Here is a 13203-nt window from a genome sequence, read left to right as displayed (position 1 = left end):
TTAAGTGCGTGCTCTAGGTCTCAAAGCACGCTCTTTACACCACGCTCTGTGTTTGGAACCAGCTGCTGTGCACAGGTTTTGCACTCTCTTCTCCCAAGCGGAGCTTTTTACGCTCGGTGGCCGCAGAGCGCGGCTGCGGTTGGGCACCCGGCCGGGGTCAGCGGCCCGCTCCGGCCCGTGCCGCCCACAGCGGGCGGTGCTGGCGCAGCGCAGGAGGGACCAGGGGCGGAGCTCGCTGGTGTTGCCGGAAGGGCCTCGCCGCCCAATGTCGGCCCTTGCAGGCTTCCGTCGGCTGCCGGTGCGGAGCGGCGGCGGGGCCATGCCCCGAAAGGTGTGTGGGGGCGGGCCCTGGGGGGAAGCGAGCCGGGAGGCCCCCCCGGTGACCGCGTTTGTTCTGTTTCAGGGCAAAGGAGCCGGGAAGGGGCCGGCGGAACCGGGCGCTGCCGCGGGGCCGGTGGCGGCTACGGGTGACGGCTGCGTGAGGGTGGCGGTTCGCGCCAAGCCTGGCGCCAGGAGCAGCGCCGTTACAGGTAGGTGCTGCCTGCCCTGCTGAGGCGCGGGAGCAGGCGGGACACGGTGCCGTGTGCAGCGGGGGCCTGAGGTGCTGCGGCCGCCTCGTCCGAGGAGCGCGGCCGGAGCGGGAGAGAACTTCGTGTAACGAGTGCGTTAACGAGGTCTGTGATTTATCTCTGTTCCCTAAGGTGTGCGAGGGAAAGGTCGCTAGAAAGCGGAAGCAGTAATTTCACACTTAGATGGAGCCCAGAGTGGCTCTTTCACGTTCCCGGTCAGGCCTCGCTAGGTGGTGCAGTGAGCACGGTGTAAATTCTTCTTACTACTTCTTGAGATGAGCACATTCGGTCAGCATCGCAGTCCGTGTGTAATGTGCATGCGATTTGTACTTCAAGAGGCTGTGGGGTTTATTTGAACGATAAAAGCTTAATCTAATAAATGCGCCCTCCCTCTACAAATCTGGGCTTCCTCATGTACAAATCAGAGCTGGTTTTTGTTGAGGTGTGTGTATGAAACAAACAAGTTGGGCTGCAGTAGAATATCCAGGCACAGTCGGCAACATAAGGAAGCTGTGGGTGGTGCCGTATCTTTCTGGGCAGGTTTATCATGGCTTTTGGTGGGGTAACCTGATTTGTGTTATGCTACACGATGCCAAGCTGGACTACACCTGCATCAGAAGGGGAAGCAGAGAGAGGGGCTTAAAACAGTGCCCTGGTTGTGTGAAAACTGGTAGCTCATGGCTGAGGGCTTCTCTCTTTGTCTCATGTCATCACCTGTGTACTGACTAATGTATTTAAGGGAATTTGTGAAGAGTAAAAATGACATGCTAATCTGTAAGTTTATTTGGGTTTAAATTAAAATTATTTCAAAACCATAAACATTAATATTTAGGATACAATAGCTAGATGTTTTTAATATTTTGAGCATTAAATCCTTAAATTATTTATTGCAGATGTGACGGCAGAGGCAGTAGGTATAGCTATTGCTGCACCTCCATCAGATGGGGAGGCCAATGCAGAGCTGTGTCGCTATCTCTCAAAGGTGCTAGAAGTGAAGAAGAATGAAGTTACATTAGAGAAGGTATTTGCTTTTTTTTCTTTTCTTTTTTTTTCTTTCAGTCTTGCCTTGCTGCAATTTAAATTTGATATTTTGAAACTTACTGGTCCAGTACAGGAAGCTGCTCTCCAAGTTCAGTGAAAAAGATACTTTAAAAGTATATTACTGATTGAGAACAAACCTAGCGTAGGAGGGACCACAGCTGATTTGAGATCTTTAATCACCGTAGTCCTCATTGTGATATATTTTCCAGATCTGTGTAGTTCATGGTTTTTTGTGTTCTTCCAAGATCCTCTTGTTTTCATGTCAAATGCAGTGCACAAAATTTGTGCTTTGCAGAGAATTTGCATTTTATTAATAACTGGGTTTTTAAAGTTACTTTTGTATTTGAGTGAAAATTTTATTACAGCTATCACACATAAACAAGGGCATATGTAAGCACTTGGATTATAGCTGGGCCTCAAGAGTTTCTTTGTATCAGAATTTACATGTCTTGACTTGGCAAGTGAAAGCTCTTTGTTTTATTCATTGCACTGAATAAATAATTAGTTTTATTAATTCATTGTACTTGCAATCAGTCTTTCCAGCTATATTCGTTTATACTTTATGACCATTAGAGCACAATGAAAAATTGTGCTTTTTATTTTTGTCTGTTGGTTTAATGCAGTAGTTGAAATCTGTTAAAGGATAATGGTAAATGGCAACATGATCAATGAATTGAGCACCGTTGCCAAAAGTTAGAGATGCAAAGATTTGAGTCTTGTTTCTCCTGAATCATGGGCAAACTGCTTCATTTGTTTATCAACATTTTACAGATAAAACTGTTTTTATACCTTAAAGAGATGTTCATGTTTAACTAGATTATTCTCGTGAGTGCTAAGCAGAGTTGAATATGAAATGGGCCCATGTTGTCTGACGTCTTGACTCAGTTGTTCTGACCTATAGTACCCAAATAATTACAGAGTGGCATTTATTTTTCACAAGTCAATGTTTGTTCTCAGTGAAGCATTGTGGTCAAGTGTATTTTACCTGTGGCTTAGATTTTTCCATCCCGATCTGCTAGGTGTAAACAGCAAGTGATTTTTGATACTGCTTGCTCTCTTACCTGCTACTTGCATTATGATAAGTGCTAATATTAACAAAGCCAGGCCTAATTATGAAAATTATGGAAATGATGCAGTATAAAACTGAGGTTACCAGATTTCTATCAAGGGCCTTGATTTTCATCATGCACTGGCTAGACTGCTTAAAAAATCTATTCAATTTTAAATTCCATGGTATATATCTATATGGTAAACTTAAGGACTTTTTAATCTGTCAGCATGTCCCTTGTGGGCCTTTCAAACTTTTTGCCAGGCTGCAGATTAATGAGCAATTTGTTTCTCTTCAGTTACTGACTAGTAGCAAAGTTGTGTCTTCAGGCAATATGAAATGAGGCTCCAGGTTTGCCAGTTCCTGTGTAAAAGCTGTGATTTCTTTCCATTTAGTTGATGTTATCAACCTTAGAACTCAAGAGTAGCTAATAATCTGAGAGGGATAACTCTGAAGAAAGATCTGAAAGTACACAGTTATCAAATATATGTATATACTCACTTTTTAGAAACAAAAATGCAAATTAGTTGGCATCTTGCTTCTAGATGATACGAGTAAATTACAGAAACTTAGCACTCCTTGCTTTTTGCCTTTAAAAAGAGCATCAATCCAGGGCATGCTCTGGGACCTGTATCCAGTTTTAAAAGGAGAGTAGATAAGACATTGTTTTCCATCTTCCAAATAACGAGAAAGGCCATGGATGAGCTCTCACTTACTGCTGTTAATTCTGCATATCCCCACTTTCAGAATTATTTTTAAAGTACCTGATACATTGGTGTTACAGTGAGATTTTTTTGCTATGTATATTTGGTGGTGATTCTCTGAAAGATGTTTTTGTGTGTGTGTGTCTAACCTAGGGTGGTAAATCACGTGAAAAAGTGGTGAAGATTGTGGTATCGATGACACCAGATGAGGTTTTAGAAAAACTGAAAAAAGAAGCTTCCAGTTGACCTAAACCAAGAGTGGGAAATAGGAAAATGCAACTTGGTAAATGGACTGACACTATTTCTGATGTAAATCTTGTCCTGTTGAGAATGTGGGTAATGACTAGGGAAGAACACTTCTTCGCCCTCCCCCCCCCCCCCAATAGAGCTGCTGTACAGTTTTGTGTGGGTTTGGTTAGCAAAACTTGTCTTTACTGAGGCTCTGTTTCTGCATCTGTTGCTACAGTCTTTTTTTTTTTTTTCCCTCTGGAGTTTCCTGTTGGTAAGATGTGTCCTCTTTCTGGTTCCTATGCAAATGGTTTAGAAAAGTTGTTTCTTAGTGAAGCAAACTTTGGTTAACATAGTGAAGGGCTTGGACTGACAAACTTCGTGAGTTTTCATGAGGATGAGTCTGTCTGATGGTAAAGACCCTAGAGGAGTGTTCTCTTCAGTACCAAGCAGCAAGTACTGGGTGCAGTTTTGCACTACATGTGTGCACATACATGTAAAACAGACGTATTTGAAGCCAGTAGGCTGCTGTTGATCACACATGTAATCTAAAAGCAGAATCACCTGAACAACTGAAACCAAACCGGAAGTTTGCAATATAAAAACCTGATGCAGAGCCCGGTAACTGCACACAGGAGGTCACTTTGGAATGGTCTGTAATTAGTTTCCTGAAAAGCAGAGATACAGTCATGTGTCTTTGCCAAATGTATGTCAAGTGTAATGACTGTTTTTAATAAAAGGAGTAAAAAAAATATCAAACTCTTTTGTGTGTTTATATTTAAAAAACAAACAAGCAAAAAAAAGAATTAGTATTTCCTCAAAGTTGCTTATTAGAATGTTATTTTTAAACAGGGCTTTTTTGCAATCTATCTTTGGTTTAAAAATCAGTAGTATTCCAACCTACAGAGAACTGAGCAGAGTCATCTGTAGAACAGAAGTCTGAAAGAAAATGGGCAACTATATTCCAGTCTTCCTGCTAATGAGAACAACTAAGAAGAAACTGAACTTCTCTCCCTATCATGCTTCAGAGGTCAGAGTAAGTTTTGACTAGTGTTAAAACATAAGTGATATAGCACATGTAAGAGTTTGCTTGTTCATCAGCATCACTGCTAGTATCTGAAGTTGTCCTATCTACTATGGTTGTGATGTTTAAAATATATATATTATAAAAATGTAATACGTAAAGTAAAAAACTGCTCTGAACATTTGATTACTTTCTCCTGGAAAACAATGTGTTATGTATGCGTAAGTTCCAGCTGAATTTCTTTACCAGGCTTCATAGCTCATACTTTATAGTGTTATAGTGATAATTTATAGTCACTAGTCTGTGGCTAGTGGAGTCCCTCAGGGGTCGGTGCTGGGACCAGTGCTGTTTAATATTTTTGCCAACAACCTGGATGAGGGAACTGAATGTACCCTCAGCAAGTTCGCTGATGACACTAAACTGGGAGGAGTGGCTGACACACCAGAAGGCTGTGTTGCCATTCAGCGAGACCTGGATAGGCTGGAGAGTTGGGCGGGGAGAAACTTGATGAAATTCAACAAGGGCAAGTGTAGAGTCTTGCATCTGGGGAAGAACAACCCCATGTACCAGTACAGGTTGGTGGTTGACCTGCTGGAAAGTAGTGAAGGGGTAAAGGGACCTCGGGGTCCTGGTGGATAGGAGGATGACCATGAGCCAGCACTGTGCCCTTGTGGCCAAGAAGGCCAATGGCATCCTAGGGTGCATTAGAAAGGGTGTGGTTAGTAGGTCAAGAGAGGTTCTCCTCCCCCTCTACTCTGCCTTGGTTAGGCCGCATCTGGAATATTGTGTCCAGTTCTGGGCCCCTAAGTTCAAGAAGGACAGGGAATTGCTTGAAAGAGTCCAGTGCAGACCCACAAAGATGATTAAGGGTGATGATCTCCCTTATGAGGAGAGGCTGAGGGAGCTGGGTCTCTTTAGCTTGGAGAAGAGGAGACTGAGGGGTGACCTCATCAATGTTTACAAATATGTAAAAGGTGAATGTCAGGATGATGGAGCTAGGCTTTTCTCAGTGATGTCCAGTGATAGGACAAGGGGTAATGATGTACACTGGAGCATAAGAGGTCATAAGAGGTCTTCACTGTGAGAGTGACAGAGCACTGGAACAGATTGCCCAGGGGGGTTGTGGAGTCTCCTACGTTGGAGATATTCAAGGCCCAGCTGGACAAGTTCCTATGTGATGTACTCTAGGTTACTCTGCTCTTGCAGGGGGGTTGGACTAGATGATCTTTTGAGGTCCCTTCCAACCCTCGGGATTCTGTGATTCTGTGATAATTTTTTTTTTTCTGGACAAAAATCTTTGCTTGAAGAAATTATTTCTGCTTCCTGTTATCCTAAATATTGCAACAATTGGTTTTAGGCTGGGAGAACTTGTGCTTGTCAAGATGACAACTCCTTCCAGGTGACTCATTTTGAAGATGCTTTGAAAAATGTCACCTTCTTGTTTGGAGAACCAAGTCTAAATTGTGAATGCTGTTTGCTTAATGGTCTACATCTGGGCTCTTTATTTTCTCAGGTTTTTGGTCAGCCACACATTGCCTCAGGTGCCCTTTTTTACTTATCCTCTTTAGTCTGTACAGGCTGGTTTTGTTTTACTGCACAGTCAGTTTTGGTTCACTGCTCCTTGCTGTTTTGTCTGTTCTTGCCCAGCAGAGGGGTACCGTGTCTTACAGAAAAATTAAGGCAAAGCAAGCTAAATTAAGTGCTCATGGATAGATTGTTGGTTGTTTTTGTTTTGTTTGTTTTGTTTTATTTCCAAAACTTATTTTTAATTCGAGTAGAAAACAGCAATCCAAAGACTGAGGAATCCCACGTGTATAAATTCTATTTTGAGTTGATGCTGCAACAGCCATTATAAAGATTTCTTTTGAAGTCAATACAATGTGTTACATTATTATATACTATATCAAAATAATGTATTACACTTTCCCATGACTTCAGACCCAGATTGAGGGAGGAGCTGTGTAGGCAGGTACAGTCTCTGAAATGTATTGGTCCTCAATGATGGTTACCTACAACAGTAGCCAGTTTAATCTTTCAGTTCCCTCTCTGTTTTGTCATCATGTTCTGCCTAGTCTTTGCTACTTTCTGCTTCACAGGTTTCACCTTTCTTACCCACCTTCAGTTGGCGTTCTGCATCTTTTCTTCCTAATCAGTAAAAGTAACTTGAAGACACATAGGGTGCCTTCAGTGTATTATGCTGTCATTTCTATGTAATGTGGGCCAGGCATAATATCGTATTTATCACTTGTCAATCAGAACTCCAGTACTGTTCAGCTGGGAAGTTTATTAGACTTCGGGAAAACAGCCACTGTGCACTTCTCCCTGTTGCACTTCTGTTTTCCATTGCATTTATGAGTATGTATGTGTGGGGAGGGAGGAGATACTTGTTTAATACTGACTGTGCTTGGCCAAACCAAAGACTTTTTTTTTTTTTTTTTTTGCCATCTGAACTGTACTACGGCATTTAAAACTCACTTTAATTTGTCTAATTCAGTCATCGTACAGTATTTTTTTCAAAACTTGTTGCAGTTGGCTGGTTTTTAGCGTTGCTTCTTAGGAAGTAGAAGTATTCTTGGTGGCATGTACTTAAGTCCTGGCTTCTGTTGCTCAAGGCATTATTTAGTTGAGGCCACAGTGATTATGTGGAAAAAGCCATGGTAGATGGAAGCCACAGTAGCCATCAAAGCTAAGGGATGAAAATTAAGTTCTCCTGGTATTAGTGCCCTGCCTCACTTAAGACTGAATTAGTGCCAGCAGTGTGGCACATAAGGCCTTTACATGCTGGGAATAGAGAATTTGTTTAATATGAGTAAGCAAAGTAATTTTAAAAGGGTAATATAAATAACACAGGGGTGTTGATGTATCTGATACCTGAGAGCCTCTTACATAATTTTTTTTCATGCAGTCTTCTGATTATGTCTGTAATACCTTGGTTGTGGATACATGTATCCCTGTGAAATGCCTGGGAAGCAGGAATTGCTGTATATCAGAAGTCAAGTACAGAAGAGTTAAGCAGCTTATGTGAGACCAAACAAATCAATGCCAAAACTGTAATTTAGGCCTAGCTCTTTCAAATCTTGTATTGAAATCCTAACCTGTCAACCTCTTCATGAGCACAGTGAAATACCTTTCATTCTATTGAGAAAACTGTCAGCAAATAACCCTACCTCTGCAGCAGAGTATGCTTTTAATATAACGGACCTTTGTGATCTTGTAGGAGGCTCATCCAATACTTTCAAAAACACTTTTCACATCCCCTGTTTCAAAATATAACTTAACTCTTACTTCTAGACCAGTTAAAAAACATTGTAGTGCCAGCTGCTACTGTGCTTTTAGTTGTTGGTCCCTGCTTTATCCATGTGTGTCAAGCTACATGATTACTAAATTACTTGAAATCTTACTATTGACTCAAACACTGTCCTCTTTCCTAATGCATTGTCTGACTGATTTCAGTAAAATCTGCCTAATGATGATTTAATATTTTACTGTTTACAGATCTGGGCAGTCAGTGCATTTAATTAAGTTATCTAAACATTAGCAAAGTAGAAGTCACCTGAATAATTTCTATGCCAAGCAGTCTGATAGCATAAAACATTCTTGGTCTTTCATCCACTTGGTTACATTTGTTTTTTAAAATCCAGCTTTGAAAGTAGGTACATAGTTTCACTGCAGTACTGTAACACGCTAATGAAGGATATTGAATTATTCTCGCTGAAGCTGGCCTCTTTGCTCTTTTACTTTCAATCCATTCCATTTATCATCTGCAGCATATTCCTATCTCTCCTATTACTCCCAAGTGTTTCTAAATCCCCATTTCTTCAGGTATCATCAGTCTAAATAATCCTGTATAATTGACAACTTTGTCAATAACTGGCAGTGGCAATTTACCAGAAAGCACAGTTTAATATCTTCCTTCTTTCAGCTTCCAGGAAGATAGATACACCTGATCTTTCTGCTCATTACTTTACATGTCTCACTGTGTTTTCCCCTCATAGTGTTTATTTGCATATGTAAAACTTGAACCAGTTGAGTCCCTTTTTAATTTTTTTTACTTCAACCTACTACATTCGTCTCTTAATGCTTTTAGTCTTTATGTCAGGAGGATGATTCATTGCCATGTATTATAGCGGTGTGCTCCTCTGTCTCCTGGGAACACAGTGCTTTACCTCCACATAAAGCTTGATTATTATTCTCTAGGAAGGCTGCTGCACTTGAGGCAAAGTACTCTTAATGTAACCAAGGCACAATAAACAGTCAAAAAGCTGCTGAAGAAATTAAGTACTTGCCTGAAAGTAGGAGTCTGATATTTCTCTAAGGTACTGGCAATTCATTTTTTCCTAGCCCTTTACATATTAGCTTTTCAAGTTATTGTTAGTAAGCCATGAAGAATTTTGCTTTCATTTATAAATGATGCATTTATCTGGTTTTGTATTGTTTCAAGAGGTGGGAAGTTAGAGTGATGAAGTAGTCTACCATACCATCTTACTGCAGCTCAAGGCTCAGTTTTTGGAATGTTTTAAATAACACTTTGAGTTTCCAAGTCTGGACTAAGGCAGGTAGAAGGGGAAATACACTGAGTATTAATTTAGCAGTTGGTCACTATAGAAACATGCTGTAATGAGAACAGTTAACCATAGACTTAAAAGAATGTTGGAATGAGCAGCAGAGGGTCAAAGTGTCATTTTGTGCTGCTCAGATAAGAGTTGTCTGCCTTAAAGTAATAACTGGGGTTACAAAATATAATTCTGGGGTGACTGTCATTAAGTTTCCCTTTTCCTCTTACCCAGTAGGTGTGCAGTGCACATGGGGAGGGCTGCAGCATGTTGTTCCTTTGACCAGCTTTCACTGCTGTGGTGTTTTGCAAACCAGGATGCATTGAGGCATAACTTATAAAAACAATTCAGAGCTCTCAGTACATGTTAGGACATACTTGGTGTCCATCTGCCTGAAAGCAGGTTGAATTTTCTAAACAAAATTATTTATATGGAACCTTTGTTTACTGGTGCTACTTTCAGTAGCTTGTCTTAAAAGGTGTGAAGTTTTCTGCTTCTTTTCTGATATTCAGAAGGTCTGTGGGGTTAAATCTGATAGCAATATTGCTGCACATGTTCAGCTCAAACTGCCACCTTCATGAAATCTCTGGGCCCTGGTTCACATGCCCTCTTGTTGCCTCTCGCATTCAGTTTTGCTGCTGTTGTTTCAGGTAAGTGCCCTCCAGCAGGACCAGGCTCTATGGAGTTGTTTCTGCTCTTTATTTGTCACATCAGCGTTGTTGCTGACACTTATGTCCTTAGATGCTACTGCTTTGCTTTTTGCTGTTTCTTGGGCCTGACAGCTCTTTGAGGTGCATTCACTGTGTAAGGGGGGGAGAGAAGGAGGGGAGGACCTTGTGATACAATCTTTGCAATGGGAGGGCAAACCTGTCCCTTCCACAGCTGCAGCAGCTCTGTATAGCCCTCTGGTATTTGCCCTTTAATGAAATGCCTCCTTTTGTCTTCAGTAAATCTGACAGCAATCAGCTAGCACATATGTGAGCTCATGTTCCTGCTATGGGGAAAGATTGCTATTAGCTATTAGGATGCAGTTCTGAAAAGACAATTTTCTTCATGTTTTAGCTGCCTTTTTACAATGGAAGTGCAATCTGGTACTAATCAATCTGATAAGTTTATGGGTTTAGGGGAGGATTTTTTCTTTTTGTTTAAAAAAAACTGATTAAGCTCATCACTGGCTGAACATAAATGCTAATACATAGAGGGGACCAGCCAGGCAAATTGCACTTGGCTAATTTCACTTAATGAGAATTTCTGATTCTGCTCAGTTAATTCCTCACTGAGTTCAGGTTCAGCTGCAGACCAAGGAGCCTTTTGTTAAATATTTTTCAAAGATGATCAGCATACAATGATGCTCTCAAACTGTATGACTTCCATTTGCTATGATTGCTCTCACATACAGAATCATATGGTTTGGGTTGGAAGGGGCCTAAAGAACATCTAGTTCCAGCCACCTGCTATGGCCAGCGACAACTTCCACTAGACCGCGTTGCTCCAAGCCCCATCCAACCTGGCCTTTAACGCTGCCAGAGATGGGGCAGCCACAACTTCTCTTGGCCTCACCACCCTCACAGTAGTGACTGAAGTAAACTTTTTTCTTTGCTAATACAGTACCAGGCAATATTTCTGGTGAAATATAAATGTGACATTAGAGTATCTGAAAACTAACTTGACAATAGCTGTCATTACATTGTGAATGTTTGGCAAGACCAGTCTTTCAGTGGCCAAATGCCTGTCTCTGTAAGGAGAGGGTGTAAGATCTAACTAAACACACCTTTCAGTAGTTTGAAAATTATGTAAATCCTAAATCTGCAAAACTAAGGGAGCCTGTCAGTGGAGGTGTTGTATGCATGTGTTATGTACTTAGAGAAACAAGGACAAAAAGAACGTGTAATACCAGAGCTTGCCATAAGCCTTTCTGCCAGCTTTATGGGCTTGCCATTGCAAATCTGAATTTGGAAGTATCTTCTTCTCTGATCTTGCTGTAAGATAGGTCTCCACAAGAAACATTTTCTGCACAACTGTTCATATTACAAGGCTGCAAAGAAAAGTTCCATGAAAGTATGTTAGATGGGAAATGGTATTTAATAATATTTCCTATAAAAAAACTTTGCTCAGCTGCATTTAATTCCTCCTTGCATCAGTGAATCTTTTTACCTGGGAAAGAGTTTAGTGAAGTGCTCCAAGCTTTACACAGTCGGGCTTATAAACTTTAATAAGCAATTTCTGTTAGTTCATTTTCAGGTCTCAGCTACTTCCAGGGTGGGTTTTAGGCTTTGTCCTGTGGTTATCCAGTAGGAGGTATCTTGAGTAGACTCTCTGAGAAACAGAACTTGTTTGTTTGATGCTTGGGTTTGCATACTAGATGAACTTTTCCAATCCTAAAATAAAGAAAATAGAACATGAGAGAAGAGGAAAGGGAATAATTTACATTGATGCCATTTATTGGGCTAGGAACAATTTTGCTTGGCTTGTTGGAAGTATATTGCTGCTTCTAAACTCTACTGGGGAGGAACATGCACAGAATGGAGGGTGTGAGAGACTACATATTTTATAGCACCTGCTCTGCTTAGTTTACCACTCAAGTCAGAATGGGGAAAAAACCTGCCAGGTTTTCAAAGCCTGTAAATCTAATAATCTGCAATATAACTTTCACAGTTATTTTTTACTTGCTATCTGTGACTCTAGGTGAGGAAAAAGATATTACCTATGGCCACCTTAGTGTGAATCCTGAGCCCTTAAATGCCAGTCTGAAATTTTTCAAGAAGGAAAGATTCATCTTCTGAAATGATAGATTCATGTAGATGACATTGATGTGTGATATAGAAGGAGCATCTACTGATGCTGTTGTTTTTCAGTTTTGTGGGTTAAAACACAAACTCAGGTGGAAAAGTTGATAAGCTGCTCATAACTAGTTCATCTATTCTGCCATCCCGTGTCATTTAAGTAAATTGATTCTACAAAGGTAGCTACAGTTTGCCAGTGTTTTTTCATTTTGGTGACTGAACTATTATCCTTCACAGCAAGTCAGGGCTAACACTTTGTAATTGCTGTGAGAGGCTGGCACATCCCCTTGACACCAGAGTTGTCCAACTGCAACTCCTAGGGTATTGTCTTGTCTGCAAAGCTTTGTCCAAAGCATTGTGAAATCTCCCACAGGTTTCCATTAGGCTAAATTGGCAGCTCTGGGAGCCCAGCCTTCAGCTTTTTGCAGCGGGAGGAGCTGCTGCCAGAATTGCTCATTCAGGTTAGTAGATATGGTGAGAGTTTGCTCTGCAGGGGAAGATAACTGTGGACTGCATTAAAAATCATCTCAAAATGAGACACTTTCTGTGTCAGAAAAGAAAGCGTTAAGACTCTAATTAGAAGGGAAATTTGAACTCTGAGAAATTCATGCCTGTCATTTCCACCTTTCATCTCTGAATTTTAGACCTAGTCCCTCTGCTGTATTAATTTCCATTGTTGAGAAAGTGCAAATACCAGAAGGGTGTCACTTCAATGTTTAAGTAAAGTCACTCAGTAATGGTAAAATTCTGATTAACTGACTCACTCAATAGTATAGTATGTGAGAGGGTAAATCAAACACTTGTTTTCTTTTGCTTTACTGTCTGCGAACAGCAGTGAGCAGAAGAGACACCCATCGTTGTTTGTTCCAAAATGATGTGATTTCTCCACAAAGGAGCCTTTGGTCTACTGCTACATGCCTGTTCAGTTTTAGAGGATAAACACAGCCCACAGTTACAGAGGATAAATAAATCTGTGACTTCTTAGTTGCAACAAAAAAGTGTGACTGTAGGCAGGTTTGGCAGGAGAAAATAAGCTCTTAAGACTGTTGTGAATATTGGGTTGGCAGCCGGGGAGATAGCTGTATTTAAAGATTTTAGAGAAGAGCTTGCCTTAAACAAAAAGGCTTGAACCCATTCTAGAGACTATGGCTGCTGATTATCTTTGTGTCCAGTTTCATGAAGGACAGAATATTTTCCAAACAAGAATGTCAGACTTCTAAAGTAAATCAGAGCATATGAACCAGGTATAGAAA

At 41.0% G+C, this 13203-nt stretch overlaps 1 protein-coding gene across 6 annotated transcripts; it reads left to right on the top strand.

Moving 5' to 3' along the window:
- Nucleotides 1-212: 212 nt before the first annotated feature.
- On the top strand, nt 213-4623 carry LOC308225657 (UPF0235 protein C15orf40 homolog; the record flags this gene model as incomplete). Of its 6 annotated transcripts, none has more annotated exons than XM_080626730.1 (4): nt 213-331; nt 404-530; nt 1463-1590; nt 3516-4335. In XM_080626730.1, the coding sequence occupies 4 exons, from the start codon at nt 266-268 to the stop codon at nt 3606-3608; spliced, it is 414 nt and encodes a 137-aa protein (XP_080482856.1). In that variant the 3' UTR covers nt 3609-4335. The 6 variants fall into 6 exon arrangements, with proteins under 6 accessions (XP_080482856.1, XP_080482855.1, XP_080482853.1 ...); XM_080626727.1 differs by adding an exon at nt 4497-4623 and having other exon boundaries at nt 266-530; nt 3516-3645; XM_080626728.1 differs by adding an exon at nt 4443-4564 and having other exon boundaries at nt 266-530; nt 3516-3645.
- Nucleotides 4624-13203: the final 8580 nt, after the last annotated feature.

Source organism: Psittacula echo, assembly GCF_963264785.1.
Source record: "Psittacula echo genome assembly, chromosome: 10".
NCBI classification, from domain to species: domain Eukaryota; kingdom Metazoa; phylum Chordata; class Aves; order Psittaciformes; family Psittacidae; genus Psittacula; species Psittacula echo.
The sequence above is the reverse complement of the archived record's forward strand: the minus strand, read 5'-3'. Positions and strand labels throughout refer to the sequence as shown.